The sequence below is a fragment of the Poecile atricapillus genome, chromosome 1 (assembly GCF_030490865.1).
Source record: "Poecile atricapillus isolate bPoeAtr1 chromosome 1, bPoeAtr1.hap1, whole genome shotgun sequence".
Lineage (NCBI taxonomy): Eukaryota > Metazoa > Chordata > Aves > Passeriformes > Paridae > Poecile > Poecile atricapillus.
The window spans coordinates 111227389-111243296 of NC_081249.1; the positions used below are offsets into that span (position 1 = coordinate 111227389).

Consider the following 15908-nt stretch of genomic DNA (forward strand, 5'->3'; position numbering starts at 1 on the left):
GGTCTATCAGGGTCCTTCTTTTAACGTGCCTCCAGACAGCACAGCTGACAGCAGTGTGTGCTTTATTATCCCTGTGAGTGAGTGCACAGTGGCTGGAAATGCAGACAGTGGTTTACAAAACACAAGGAATCCTGCCTCTGCCTCCCAAACAGGAAGCACAGCAGGTCTCCTCAAAGGAGGCTGGACTGACTGGCCTCCAAAGTGACAGCCCTGGCTGCACTGCATGAGCAGCAAGGGCAGTTCTCCACCCCCCCATCGTGGCTGGTACCTCACTTGTGTCTGGTACCGTGCCAGGAAAGAGGCCTCTCACTATTCCTTCTTCTACTGTGTGGACTGGAGCTCAGCTAAGCTGCCACCTCATTTATACACAGGCCAGCAAACCACTCTGACCTACTCATAACCTTTGGGAAACTTGAACAGGCAGCTTCCAGACTCTCCCCAGAGCCACTGCTCACATTGAGGCTGTGCCAAATATCTATTTGGGCAGCCTCTATAGCTCCTGGAACCGATAGAGAATTAGCTAAGCTTCATGCTAGCTTCATACTAAACTTGCTATTGCAACTCTCTATCAAAAGGCAAGTGAATTTCTTGGTTAATTCTGCAAGCACCTAGAAATCAATTTTGGATTTAAATCTGCAAAGATGACTGCGAACAGCTCATAAAAAGTATTTTCCACTACAGAGGAAGCAGTTTTGTGTCTGTTTATTAAATATTTCTCATAATGATACTAAATATTCAACTTATTAAATCTCTTCATTATTCCTTTAGCTGAGAAATATAGATATTATTGCTTCTTCCTCACACTCTTCATCTGTAAGTTGCCATAATCCTTTAATCAGGTCTGAATAATTTTAAGACCATTTTAATTATAAAGAAAAAAAGATGCAGAGATGTTGACCACATGTCCAGAACCACTTGCTGAAATCAAAGGGAATGGAACATTCTTCCCATATTTTCTTCTTTTCAACAGTTCATAAATTTCTAATGTTTAGTTTGTATTTAACTAGACACTATTTTTATTCTTCTGTGGGTGGAACCAACTCAGCCAAAACTGTAAGCTGTCTTCCTGCCCAGAAAGGACACCACTACTATTTTTTTTCAGACAAGTATGTTTAGGAAGTAAATGATGTCTCATCCTTATACCCTTCTCATGTTAAAGATCCAGGACCAAAAGCTTCCCTGTGTGCAGAGTTTAAAGGATCAATGCAAGAGCCTCTAGGTAACCACTGCATTTAAAATCAAGCATAAATCCTAACTTATGTGTTGTCAACACTCTTCTAAAGAAGAGAGCTAAATGTTTTGGTTTTTTTTTTCTCCATTCCTATTATATATTCCATATCCTAAGTTTAGGATAGAGTTCCTAGGCTCATTCTGAGCTTTGCCACATGGCTTTTATATAACCCCAGACAAATTTTCTAAATATCCTCAGGCCCAAGTTTGCTCACTCAATCCCCTCACAGGGGTCATTTATAAGCACAGAATCTATGTAGGGCAAAGGATGTAATTTTTAGCCAGAATTACAGAATCCTCCAGCACTTTTGATCCCATTTTTTTTAAATGGACTTGACAGAAAGGTTGAAATCCCAAAGATACATAGTTTCAGATCAGACCTGCACCAGCTGTGTGGAGGACACAAAGGCTTTTTATTCTCCTTCTCAGAAAGGCTTTCATTATAAACTCAACCATCACCTGTTTTGTTTCGCTTGCTGCCTGGCCAACAAGCAAATAAGTAGCTTGGAAAAGCCACACAATGTTTTCTCTTCTACAGCCTGTCATTAGGGGATATTATAGCATTGTGGAGGACCTTATGTGTAAAAGAACAGAGTACAGGCTGTAACTCTCCCCTAGTTCCACAGCTCAAGCACCTTGAACAACAGGTCCATGATCCAGACTAAGGGTTTGTCCATATTATTGCAAAAAAGATTACCATATTTTTAAAAAAGCTTAAGAATCTCTGTTGTCTTGCAACAAAGGTTAAAGCTCTGTAATAATGCTTTTATTTGCCATATATACTATTTCCTGTCAAGTCCTGAAGTGAGGGATTGAGTCCAGACACTTTATTTGGATGCATTATATATTAAATGCATCCTTCTGTATAAGGATCATGGCACCCTAAGAGCCATTCCATTAGGCTACCAAATGTATACTGTTTTTTATTCTGAACTTGTGCTCTGCTAGTAGAGACAAGACTGGGAGCTGTGATCTGACTCTTAAAAAATCCCTGGAGCTCCCACAATCAGCACCACACTCTATGTGCAGTGACATTTTTCACAGGAGAAAAAAATTGAAGCACTGGGGTGTCATTCATCATTTTCTGACAAAGGTTTTTGAATTGGATATGTTCTGCATTGGATCAGTGATTGATTTATTTCCTGTTTCAAAATGCTCCATTCCAGAGCTCTGTTTTGATTTCAGTGGCCAAAAAAAAGGTGTGATTGTTGAAAGAAAATATGTTTTGTAATTCCAGAAAGGTTAATTTCAGAAAGGTTAATATACTGACTGGGGCAGCAGAAGCATCTGTAGGGTTGTTCCAGAAGCTTAATTAATTATGCTATTTAATCTTGTCTTTTCAGATGTGTTTTATCAACACGCTGTCGTGAGTTAATTTAACAATTGATACTTAGTGTGGTGCTTTGAAATCAGGCTGTAGCTGGGTCAGTGATGACTCTACATTGGTGAGAGTTATTTCTGCTGCAGGATGTTTGAATTTAGACAGCCACTCTGATTCTGGAATGCATGTGGCTAAATTGCTGCCCTCTTTTCTCCTTGATGGCAGCTTCCTTTGCAGCAGCAGAAGTGACCCTCCCTGAGACAAGAGGCATCACACTGACACTCTAGGTCTGACACAGATCCACAACTCCTTTCTAGTCACGAAGCCTTTCATCACCCACGTTTCACAAATGCAAAGGCTGAACAATAAAAGTGGCCCACTGACTTCTGTAAAGTAGAGGACAGGGTCCAGCCCCAAAAGATCTTGGGCAGAAATATCAAGGGAACAGGTTACTTTGCCCAAAATGCCATGGGGTCAGTAAAACATGCTGCAGCAAAAACTGCTGCCAGAGGCCAAGCAGTGCCCTGCAGAGGGTTGGAAGGACAGTTTACAAAGAGAAAGCAGCTTGCAAGGCATCAGCTCTAAGGGGAAAATGGCTTCTGCCTCTACTCTCCTGAAATCATCTTTGTCCTTTTGTCCTCTGCAAGCCAAATGTCTGCAGCAGTAATGACAGGGGTCCTGGACAGGGACGTGGCCTCCCATACCCTCCTGACCTAATTAGGCACCCACAAACTGACTCTGTGTTGATGACCCTAGAAAAGTTAGACCATGTGGCCCTAATGCAAATGTCATTGTCAGAGAAAGGATTAAAATTTCCTTGTGTTTCCTCTCCTTACACCACTCAATCAGTGACAATCATTCCTGCCCTTCCCAGCCCCACTCCCAGTAAGAGGACTGAAAGTTGTGCCTGGCACTGCAAATTACCATTTTGGCTCCCTCCGCTGGCCTCACTTGGGGCTAAGGGAGGAGGGTGTGACTTATCCATCAGCACAGCAGGAGATGGGACACCAGCTACAGGAACACTGGGGATGTAGTATGGACCTGGCATGGCAGAGACTGCAGGGGGGTACCCAGCTTTTGCTGCTTTGCCTGCTACATACACTGAAAAAGAAAAAAAAACAAGAGTCAGCACCACACACCAGCACCCCACAGATCCACTGGACATGTGGATGAAACCTGCACCAACATTGGTGGTGATCCCACAGGAGACAACCAGACAAGTGAATTAACAAGGACCAACCTGAATTTCTCTAAGCCTCAAAGGGTACTGAGGGGAGTTTAAAATATGTACTGCATATAATAATAATGGCACTGCAAAATGCCCAGAAAGACACTCAGGGTACGACAGCCAACATGATTTAGTGGCAGTTCAGCTTTAAAAATAACTGATGACTCAAGCAGCAGGATGAGGCTCATGGAACTTGACAGATCTGACTGAGCCTGACCAGGAACCTTGCTGGGTTGCAAGGATTTTGCCCTCTCTGTTGTAGAGGACATCTGATTTGCATTGCCAGGAAGAAACCTCCCAGGATGCTCTTAGCTATGACCCTCAACATTCACTGACACAACAACAACTTTGGAATGGGAGCATGACACTTTGGAAAAGCAGACACAGCTGCCAAGGCAGGGAGGGCTTGGGGAATTACATTTGTAATTAACTTTGAGCATTCAACCATTGAGTAATAGGTCAGATGCTTCACTCCCTAAGAACCAGTCCTTTAGCCAAGCAAAGTGCTCAGGGCAAAAGAAGCAATATTAGCAGATTCTCCCCCTGTTCTGCCAGGGAGCAGAAGTAGCAGGGCAGAAGATGTGCACCAGGCTTGGACAGGGTCACTCACGCGCCCGAGGACAGCAGCAGGACTCAGGACAGCAGGGGCAGCGGACGTAACAGCAGCAGCTGTGCGGGCAGCACTGGCACCAGCAGATCCCCACCAGGAGGAAGAACAGGAACGCTCCCAGGATCACCAGGCCCACAAAGACCCACTCTGGAAAACAAGGGGAGAAAGGGAGAAAGTTACAGGACTGCACATTGCTGTGGAAGAGAACGTCAGCAACATCCTCCCAGCGGAGAGCATGGGGACAAAACACACAGGTGAATAACAGAAGTGGACCGACTCCCTGTGGGTCTAGGACTAGGACTACTCCTCCTCTTGTGTCAAAGCAGAAATGGCACGTGACATGAGAAATGAGCTACAGAAATGTGGTCCCTTCTGGCAGCATCTCTGGCTGGCTGAGAGGCGAGCAGCAGAGACAGGAGCCCCGGTTCCCTGGCCAGAAACCCTTCGTCCCACAGCAGACCGGCGCCAATGCCGCGGGACGCGCTCCATTAGCATTTGGCCCTCATCAAAGACTCATTCTTCTTGGCCATGTTCATGCCCTGCTTGTGTGTTTGTTCCCTACCAACATTCCGGTTTTAATGGGACAAACGATGGTGAAAAGCAGGCTATAAATAGCCCAGTAAACGAGCCAGGCCTGCCCCTTCACAGCGAGGCCTACGCAAGCAATTATCCTTTTGAATGTTTTGAACGAACATCCTATTCAGGCGCCACAGCCAGCCAGCAAAACTAACAACCACCTTTTTTCTCCCCCACCGAAGCCTCAGATGATGTGTCCCAAAAGGGAGCAGCTGAAAAACACCCTACAAATGAAAGCACGAAAAAGCTGGCCCACAAAAACCAGGGTGGGGCTTAGAGGGGAAGGAGAGGGAGAAAAGGTTTCTCAAACTTTGCTGCTGGAAAATCTGTTGGGAGCAGGGCTCAGCCTGTGCCAGAGCAGCACCTACTGCCCCATAGGAATTCCAGACTAAGGGAATGATCAGTGAACACATCTGGACCAAGAAATCACAAAACCCTGAACATACAGGAGGCCTGGAGCTGGTTTTATGTCAGAGAAATGCACCAACCTATCTCAAATCTTATCTGCTCCAGATGTACCCAGGTGGTTATTCAACACCCTTGGAAAAATCACAAAAAGCAAATAAAGTGGGGCTGCTTTGCAGTGGGAAAGGGTTTATCCCCACTTCAGAGAACAAAAAAGCAGCATACCACTATTTCCAAACAGAAGTCCACGGTCCACTAAAGAGTCTCCTGGTAGAGAATTATTTGAGATGAAGAAGTATCAATATGAGGATTGCAATGTGCATGAAGAATCACACAGGAAAAACAGTGCACCCTGTGTTGCTAAGCTAAAAAGTCAAGGAAAAATGTTTCACTTGGACCATTCAAAATAGAATTTTTTCCTAGTTCTTAATACAGCGCAAAAATAAGAAGTGTCAGTTTTGATCCATCGGCAGCGTTCTGTTTGAACAAAAGTATGATTCTTTACTTTGTTGGAGTCTTCCTTAACTCTTCTACAAATAATTCCCCTTTTTAAAAATGCCATTTTAAATCTAGAATTTAAAATTTCCTTTGAAAAATGTCAGTCAAAGATCTGGCATCTACAAATCAAAACACTTCAGAAGTGTGAAGTGAAATATTTTAATTTTTTTTAATTCTTTGTTTCTTTTTTGGCTGACACAGATGAATTTCATTTATATTTGCATTTAATTTTGGTCCCTATGGAATATTTTTTTTGGGTTGAACTTACTATATGCTGAGAAAAAATGAGCTAACAAGTAAGGAAAGGGCAGAAGGGAAGCATTCATGAATAGGAAAGCACGAGCTGAGAGATTACTGACACAGTCCCTCAAGTTCTGCTTCTAGCAGCTGTTTTGCTTAATATTTTCATAAATTACTTTGACACAGAAAATAAGAATGTGTTAAAATATCATGACAGTAAGCAGTAGGGATGCATTGTCAATAAAGGTTGGGACATGTACAAAGGGTCTACCTGGGTCTACAATAGGAGATGTGAAATGCAGTATTATCCTGAATTTCAAAGTATGCAGCAACGCTGTTGCATACCTGTCACACCAGTATCACAAGTTCAAAGATCAAGAACAATTTTTTTTCTGAACAGGACTTCACTGGTTGAAAAGAACTGAAAAACAAGAGAAATGATCCAGTACACATAGGATTACTCAAGCAATACAGCCACCAAAAATGGCAAATGTAACCCTAAATATTTGTAATCAGGGAATGTAATAATGTAATAAGGGAAGAATTTCCAATAGTATTAAGGAAATATCAATGCCATCACACAAGGCCTCCTCTCCACTTGACTTCATCTGAAGTTACTGATGTTATACAGCTCTGGCCATCTTTGCAGCAGAAAAGATGAATTTAGGTCGATGGAAAGCAGGGATTTGAGGGATGAAGAGACTCTGGAGCCTGCTTGGCAGCAGGGGAGCTGAAGCCTGCTGAGTTACTCTATTAAACAGAAGGCTGAGGGAAGATGTAGCTCCTGCCTGTAAATATAGTAGGAGGATAAATGCAGGAGGAAAAGCAGGTATTATAGTTAAAAGATCTTACATAAATGGACAGAAATAGATGATCAGTGATGTCGAGAGAAGCTAAAAGAAGCCCATCAAAGAAAGTGATCCAATGGGAAAGAGAAAGGCCAAACCTTAGGCCACTCCTAATCTTGCCAAGTTTACAGAATGGGTGAAATTACATGGTGCTGGGGATGGAATGCAAGATAGGGAGCCAGACTGTCCTTTCCAGTCCTGTATTTCCTAATCTATGCCAATCTAAGCAACAGGTCAGTGGCTTTTTCTTTGTTGTGTTCTCATCTTGTTTTCTACAACCATCATAGACACAGAAGAGGAGGTGAAACAGTACTGCTTGATACAAGTGGCCAGCCACAGCTATCCAGTGAAACTCAGATGTCAGATGTCCAGAGCTATTAGTGAACAGTTCACAACCACTCCATAAAGGATAAAAGCCCAATGGAGGAAAAAACAGACAGCAAGTCCATTAGAAGTCTATCTGTGGTCTCCCTGAACACATTCTAGGAGTACAAAAGGGGGTCAGGTTAGTGTGTACATTGCACATTGCAGGATACTCACTCAGCATATAAAGTGGATGTTTGAAATCAGTGTCCCAGCCACAGGGACCTGTGAGTCAGGATTTTACTGCACAGGAAGTTAGACCATTTCCTTTTCTGATGAGGTCAAGAAAACAGCAAAAAGAGGCTGCTGGCTCTTCCTTTATGCACAAAACTGGGATTCAACCAGCTCCCCCTGTGTAATGCTGAGATTCAAATGACTACCAAGCTGACAAGCTCAGTGTCCTTGCTGTCCGGAAACTACTGGTTTGTGCTTGCAGAAGTATCTGCTTTTTTTTTACTCAGGTAACATCAAACAGCAACTGCTGAAACGTGGTTTGCTGCTGCATCTTACACTTTCTTGTTGTCTACCCATGCAGTGAGGGTACCAGAAAGATATCTGGCCAACACACCATAATTTTATACCCATTCAATAAAATTCTAAATAATGGAGGGAAAAGTGTTAGGCAATAGAGAATCAACTGTTATCTATGCTGAAAAGACCAATCTCTCTCCTGCCATGCAGGAATTCTAGGGAGCTTTGGGTTACATTGGAGGTGGGTGAGTGTCTGCCTTCTCTCCGTTTGCATCTCTGGGACAGGCTCGAAAATAGCTTCACACATTTATGTGGAATTGCATTTTTGCACAAAAGTGTGAAATAAATGCTCCTCGGGCACCACCGGGGGATAATCAGATGACTTGAGGGCTAAATATTCTCACAGCTTTTCCCTTTCAAGAACAATCTGTTGCACAGCCTCTGTCTCCTCTGCAAGGAGTGCCAGAACTGGTGGCTCTCACTAGTTTTGGCTAGCAAGGGATTTGTCACGGAGCTCTCGCGTCGGGGCCAGCCACCTGGTGCTGCCGAGATCACGGCCTGGCCATGCAGCACAAGAGGGGCTGTGCCACTGATGGGTTGCTAGCCACTGCTCTGTTCCCAGCACCTCCTGTGCCACCATCTGTGGGGATGGTGGAGCAGTGGCACAGGCCGGGTCTGGGGAGCTGAGTGACTGCACAGGAGCAGCTGACCCCACAGAGGGCTGTGGGGTCTCACAGGCTGCAGAACAGATTCCTCTGTGCTAGCAGGGGGAGAGCAGAGAGCTTGATGGAAAACCTCCCCAGAACAGCTCTGGCATTTCTGCTCTCACACTGATCCTGGCATGGCATCAACCATCTCTGCATGCTGGCTCCCAGCATGGCCCGGCATCAGCTCTCTCAGATCTGAACCCAGCGCTTCCCCAGTAAGTGACAGACTCTTCTCTTTAAATCCCCAGATAAAACACACACACAAGTGAAACATACACCACATAAAGATGCTGCAGAAGGATAAACAGACAAGATGACAGAGGAATAAATGATTAAGGGTGAAATGACTGAATACCTGGCATAATCTCCACAGCAAAACTGGGCAAGAGATCAGCAAGCAGCCCTGTCCTGCCTAGAAAAGACAGAAGGAGGAGAAGAAGGAGAGAGGTTACTGCAAGAAAAACACACTCCCCAGCCCCTGCCTTAGCCTCCAGTTCCCTTCCTCATCAGCCCACTTGCACTCTGCGTTATGTGAATTTCTATCAACCACATATGTCATCCTGCTCGATGCCTGGTGTCTGCCTCTGCACTTCTGCCATTTCTGTGTCCTTGCATTTTATCTTTATTAGCAGAGCTGGGGGGAAAGAATCTGGAACAGAGCATCTCCAATCTAGACACAAAATGACAAGAAAAAGGAGTCCCTTTAGCATGGTTACATGGTAACATCTTCCTGGAGTTATGCTCTACACATGCAAAAGCTCCTGGAAATGCACAACAGCCCTTAAACAGAAGGACACAGTTTATTTTAAAAAGTACTGATGTAGTCTCTACAGATATGAAACATCTTTTACCCAAGGCTATTGACAAATCAGCCACATGCTTCCAAAACCCATGGATGCTGCTGTCCACGTGGGGCTCAGTGAGTGCACTGACAGCTCCAGGAAAGGAGCCTTGAAGGAATGTTGCGCATGTGTGCTAACTATTTGGAGATGCACGAGCATCTTGGTAAGACTGTGTGACAAAGGCCAACTCCCAGTGGAAGCAAACCAACGAGGGAAAGATTTGTGTAGAAATTTGTGGTATCACTTTGCAAAGGAAAAAGGAAACAAACCAAAAAAAAAAGGCAAAGTCAACTTCAAATTTATAATTCACAACCAAATACAAACAAACTCCAAGCCCAGAGGCAGCTCGGTGTCAGTTTGTTTTGGCACAGAATGTCTGGGATATTTCCAGTACACAGCAAACACCCTGAGCACAGTGCTCAGCTGTAATTTACACACACCTGTGCATTGGCAGAACAGCCCTAAGCGCAGCTGTGCTGTGAACTCTCCCATAGAGCCCCAGGATCATGCTGGGATTTTTAAAGACATGCATATGGTAGGAGAGCTGCAATCTGAATAGAGACACACATTGTGGGCATAACAACGGGAGCAGCTAAGGGTAAGCCAATGCAGAAGTGGTAGAAAGCTACCTTTAACCTCCCCACATGCCCTCCAGGTCCTGCACTACGCAGCACTCAGACACAGTGATGAACTGGATCCCAAGTTCCTCGGCCTCTAGTCTGTCCTTGCAGGTTATTACAATCAAATTCCCACCATCCGTTTTCTCTCAGTGCTTCAGCAGAGACTCTGTAGAGATCAAAAATCCACAAGGAAGCCTGCTGGAGCCATAATGAGAATACCATGACTTCAGGCAGTGCTTTGCAGCCAGTTGCAACTCATCAAAGCTGACTGGTACTCACAGGAACGCCCATCCTGATGAAGTGGTGCCGAATCCTTAGCAAAGGATAGCAGGGCGATGCTTCACATAACTGCTCCCCATTTACCACTTTGAGGGAGGACTCCTGCCACCAGTCTGCTGCAACATTTTTATCTACATTTACAAAGAGTTTCATGACATTCTTTGCAGTCCAATTCCTGGAAGGATCAAGTATCCAAGCCTCTCACAACTAGCATGTTATATTCCACGTGCACATTAAGTATATTCCTTATTCTGATAAAACAATACACAATTCTTTTGCAGGCCTCTGTGTGCATATGTGAACAGCACCCACGTGAACCACATGCATGCAGAATATGGGCAGACATGAGCATGTAGCTCACCTCCCGTGTGTTATTACCTCTGCACAAGCTCACATGCAGCCTGTTTGAGAGCAGATGCCACTGGACAAATTGCTGGAGGTACATAGTTAACTTAGGGCTTTTATTCGTGGTTAAAAATGCAAGGAAATGACACCTTTAAACAGCAGAAACTCCTTCTCAAATGGTCATTGACAAATGGGTGCCTCTTTATTTTAAACCTACCTGGAGAGGCTCGAGCCCTGTTAGTGGTGGGTACTTTCTGATCTCCAAGAGGAATCACATGTCCAACAGGAAAAAACATCCCTCAATATAACAGTGCCTGAGAACTTGGTGAAAACAAAGAGGACCAAAGCAGCTCCTCTGTGCTACCCACAAACAGCCAGTACTTCCCTGCTTGTGCAGCCTCACTTGGCTTGTCAGAGTGTCTGCCTGGGGAATTTGCATCCCTGCCCTGCCAACGGGACTCACACAGCCCTGGGGGCCCTAGAGCCCCCAGCAGGGATGCACAAAGCCTGGGAGGACCCAAGGCAACAACAAACCCCACCACAGCTCAGCCTGAACTCTGCCTACCTGGCCCAGCTCAGCTGACAGCACAATGCCCACCCCTGGACTGCTGCAGCTTTCCACAGCTCAGTCCCCGCCCCGGGCTGAATTAATCCCCTGATAACCTTTCCCCAAACCATTCCTTCAGGGAAGCCAACAGGCTGAGGCTGCCTGCGGTTGCCCCAGCAACGGGAGGCTCCCACCACTGTCCCTCATTGAAGGCAACTTTCCTCCCTCTGCTGCTGCTGCTGCCAGCAACAAGTGGAGTAAAACCCCTGGGCACAGGGACAGGGTGGCTCAGGGCAGGGCAGGGCTGCCACTGGCTCTCCCCTCCTGCCCTCTGCAAGCCTGGCCCACACGTGGGCACAGCCCAGAGACAGCTGGTGGCCACAGAGAAGATCCCAGGGCAGCACCCTGGTGGGTCACACAGTGCCCCAAACACAGGGCAGGGTGTCCTTTTGGATCCATGGCTGTAACAGCAGGCAGGAGGCAGTCAGAGCACCCATGGCCAGCACCCACCCATCTCTCCTTGCCTTGGATGCTCCTTCCCTGGGCTCTAAGCTCACCTCCTTCTCTCTCATTTTTTTGTTTTTTTTTTCAAGGAAATTTTAAAGTGGATGCTGGGGCTAGATAGCAATTGGTGGGGAAGAAACAATTCAGTAAAACATCCTGCCAAGAGACCGTCTGGCCACACCACCTCTGCACAGCAGCTCTGCCCTCCTGAGGAAGGGCTGCAGGCGCTCCAAGCCATGCCTGGGCACCACTGCTGAGTCACAGATCTGTGTCCCCACCCACAAGAGCTTTGTATCCTCTGTGCAAGCTCCCACCACCGAAGGGATAGAGGGAATAGACAATGGCCCTGTTTTCCAGGGTTATCCCAGGTGACTAGGTCAGAGCTAGGAGCTTGTCCTCATTCTGCAAGGATCTGGGACATGTGCCATCTCTATTCCTACCATGCTGAAGGGTTTTACCTGCCCATAGTGGCCTCTCAGCAGGCACCTCACACGCCCCAGGCCCCAGCCAGCCTTGAAATGCAACGGAGCTCGCAAGCCCCACAACTGCACAGGCAGAGCACAGGAGGAGGAATGGGAGAGGAAAAGCTGAGGGGATGCAGAGCAGCTCCAAGAGGTGCAGACACACAGCAGAGGCGAGCGAGGACAGGAGTTAATACACAGGAGGCAGGCAGGCGACAGAGCAGTGAGCAAATAGCAGCGGAGCAGGGGAGACCTGGAGTCAAGCACACAATTAGCAGAGAGTCTGCAGAGAAGAGACACAAAAATAATTAGGGTAAGTGGTGCAGCTGAAAAGAAATGATGGCATGAATAAAGTAGGCGCAGGTGCAGTCAGAAACGTGGCAACTGGGTAAATATGGGAACATGGTGAATACTGGCAACAGCATAAATGTGATAAATATTGGGTAACTATGCTAGTAACTGCTGAACTGTTTGCCTGTTTGAAGGCTGCTTCTGCAGCCCAACCTGCTGCAGTGGGATCACAGGACACAGCAAGTACAGAGGGAATTATTTCCTTCTCAGTGGTGGAAAACTTTGCCAAGCCATGCCACAGCAAGAGGCCCCTGGCAAGGGACACTGTCCTGAGGAGAGCCTGGAAAGCACAGGAAAGGAAGTACAGCCCTTGTAAATCAGATACTTTTCCAAGGCAGCTGCTGTGAGATTTATTGGGGGAGCATGGCTCTGCAATGAGTTCCTCTGTGCTCCCTCTGCTTGGAGTAAACTTTATCCTTTCTTCCCATCCTTCTCTTCAATTGGACAGAGAAACAGCAGCAGTCCCTTTTGGAGATCAAAGTTTTAGCAGGCAACAAAGACCTCCAAGGAGGCTGTTGCCATGGCTGCCTTAGTAACCATGGCCTTTTAATCACACCAAGTCTCCTTTGTGAGCAGCGTGTGGCTGTGGCTGGCAAATAAGGAGGAAAACAGGGGTAAAAAGCCTTGGCAACAAGTAGCACTTCTAATCAGTGTGAAATAAATAACCAGGAGTAGGCTGGGATAGGACATGGGGGACTGGAAGCAGGTTACAAAGGCACAGTGGTCTGGGGCAGTGCATCAACACTTTCCCGGGATTTTGAAGAGGAAGGCTCCTGTGCCAACCACTTCCTTCCCCTGCTGGCACTACCCACCTTTGGTCACAGCTCAAGGCCAGCCAGCCCTCCTCCGTGGGGCTGCTCACAGACATTTTCCCAGCTGAGATGTGGGCCAGCACATCCCCAGCACAAGGCCACCAGCACAACTCTGCCAACTCCTGTGACCGAGCACTGGCTCAGATGCTACTGGCAGCTTTTCAGCAAACGAGAGCAAAATCCTAAAACCAACATCATGTAAGGGAAAATTTTGCCAAGAACTTTTCAATCTCCGAAATCATGTCAAATTTTATTATACAGTCTCTCCTGGCATAAAAGAGACTCCAAACCTGGCTATATTTATACCAGCTATTGAGTCACTTTGCTGAGTAAGAACTGCCTTATTAGCATTGCACACCATACACACGTGTCCCAGTGGAGATTTATCCTCACTGAAAGTCAACACATGTCTCTATTAGTATATTAATTACTGTACAATATGCTGTGTGTATATGTATCTACTTGCTCTACTTTATATCCTTTACTACTTTTACTATGGGCGTGAGACTTTTTAAATTTTGGGTTTAGTCTACATGGCTACTGACTGGTAATATAAACTGCAGAAGACGTCTGTTTACCAGTGTTAGTTGCCAGCTGTCTGTAGAAATTAACACAAACCTCAAGTGCTAATTGTTGTTATTTAAAGCATAATAATGGGAGATGCTTCAGCTTCTAAAAGACTTATTTGGGGAATTTCAGGCCTGTCAGACTGACCTTGGTGCTCAGGAAGGTTATGGAATAGATGATCTAGAGTGCGACCACACAGCACATGCAGGACCAGAGGATCAGAAGGATCCAGCATGGGTTTAGGAAAGGCAAGTCCTCCTTGACCAAGCTGATCTCCTTTTATGACTAGGTGGCCCACCCAGAGGATGAGAGAAAGACCATGGATGTACCTTCCTGGACTTAATAAAGCCTTCAAGAGTGTCTCCCAGAGCATTTTCCTGGAGAAGCTTAGCAGTGCTACAGGCTGGGGAACAGTGGCTGGAAAGCTGCACGATGAGAAAGGATCTGGGGATACTGGTCAAAAGTGGCTGAACATCAGCCAGAGTGTGGCCACGTGGGCAAGGAGGTCAATGGCATCCTGGTTTAGATCAGGAATAGTGTGGCCAGCAGGACTAGGGCAGTGATTGTCCTCCTGTACTCAGCACTGCTGAGACCCCTCAAGTCCTGTGTTTATGTTTGGGGCCCCCACTCTGAGAAAAGCATTGAGGTGCTGGAGTGAGTCCAGAGAAGGGAATGAAGCTGAGGAAGGATCTGCAGCACAAGTCTGATGAGGAGTGGCTGAGGGTATTTAACCTGCAGAAAAGGAGGCTCAGGGGGGACCTTACCACTCCCTACAACTGCCTGAAAGGGGGCTGTGGAAAGATGGGTCAACCTCCTCTCCCGGGGAAGAAGCAACATAAAGAGAGGAAATGGCCTCAAGCTGAGCCAGGGAAGTTTCAGGTTGGACATCAGGAAGAATTTTGTCACTGAGAGGGTGGTTAAGCACTGGAATGGGCTGCCCAAGGAGGTAGTGGAGCCATCATCCCTGGAAGCGTTCAAGAAACAACTGGACGTGGCACTTAGTGTTATGGTTTAGTTGAGATGGTGGTCTTCAATCAAAGGTTGAACTCAGTGATCTTGGAGGTCTCTTCTCCAACCTTAATGATTCTATGATTCTGTGATTAACTATAAAATAATATTTCACTGATACATGGTTTCTGTAATATTAGCTGCTGAATTGGATGGAAAAGGAAAGCAGGCAATAGCTGTCTAGCAAAACACATAGATCACTAACCAAAGCGTCAAACCAACAACTGGGATTAGTGGAGTACTTTCTGGCCTTCTCCAGACACTTGACAGGTCCTGGCAAATGGAGCCACTGTTTTGTGAAGCACATCTAAGCTATGTAAAATCTCAGATTGCAAACATCACCAAGCTTGCACAGACCTATGTGTTCAAGGGTGCACAGGCAGGTGTATATACAGGCACTACTCTGTAGCTGTTCCAGCTTGGGAAGGGAGCAGTGTAGCAGCTTCCATAGGTCTCTGCACCTGGTTAGTAAAATCTGGCCCTTGGGAAGGCTCACTGGGTGCTGTGCAATGCCATGCAATGAAGCTGGACTGGCTCCTGATGTGAGCTGGTGACACGAAGCTAGGATGACACTGACACCGCACTGTACTTCTGGTTTGAAGGTTACTCCAGGCACACTGCATCCCTGCACTGGTACACGTGCAGTTCCCTTCAGAAAGGCTGCAATAAATTACTTTACTGAAGCCCATTGACATTCTCATATGAAAAAGCAATACACAGGGGCTACAAATAACAGTATGATTAATAGCACTGTCTGTGTTTCAAGAAGCAGGACATTAGCTGCCAGCTACTACAACAGAAACGTAGACTTGCTTCAATTTAGGATTCAGCCTTTTAGATTCAATCACATTAAAAAGTTTAAAAAATAAAATGTATAAAGTTGCAAATGGATTCATTAGCCCAGCTGTAATGTCAGCAAAGGCTCTCCTTTTCTAATAAAACACACGAGTGCAGGGAATATAATTTGATTCCTTCTGGAGAATTGCTAAGCTCTGGGCTAGTCTGCAGCAGAAGCAGAGTTCATACAGTTTCCAGCACACTACACATCCTGTTTGGAGATTCCAAATGCCATCAA

The 15908-nt window shown here is 46.0% G+C and overlaps 1 protein-coding gene across 6 annotated transcripts in view; it reads right to left on the minus strand.

Moving 5' to 3' along the window:
* The window catches only part of ILDR2 (immunoglobulin like domain containing receptor 2), a 41305-nt gene that overhangs the window by 10237 nt on the left and 15160 nt on the right, over positions 1–15908 (minus strand). For 4 of the 6 annotated variants that reach the window (XM_058846032.1, XM_058846022.1, XM_058846011.1 and 1 more), the window contains exons 4-6: positions 8853–8909; positions 4390–4536; positions 3476–3652 (exon numbers count right to left, since the gene is read on the minus strand). In XM_058846032.1, the coding sequence (XP_058702015.1) occupies positions 3476–3652; positions 4390–4536; positions 8853–8909 (381 nt within the window). The remainder of the gene's footprint in view (positions 1–3475; positions 3653–4389; positions 4537–8852; positions 8910–15908) is intronic. The other 2 variants (XM_058846050.1, XM_058846040.1) reach the window with 1 other exon arrangement.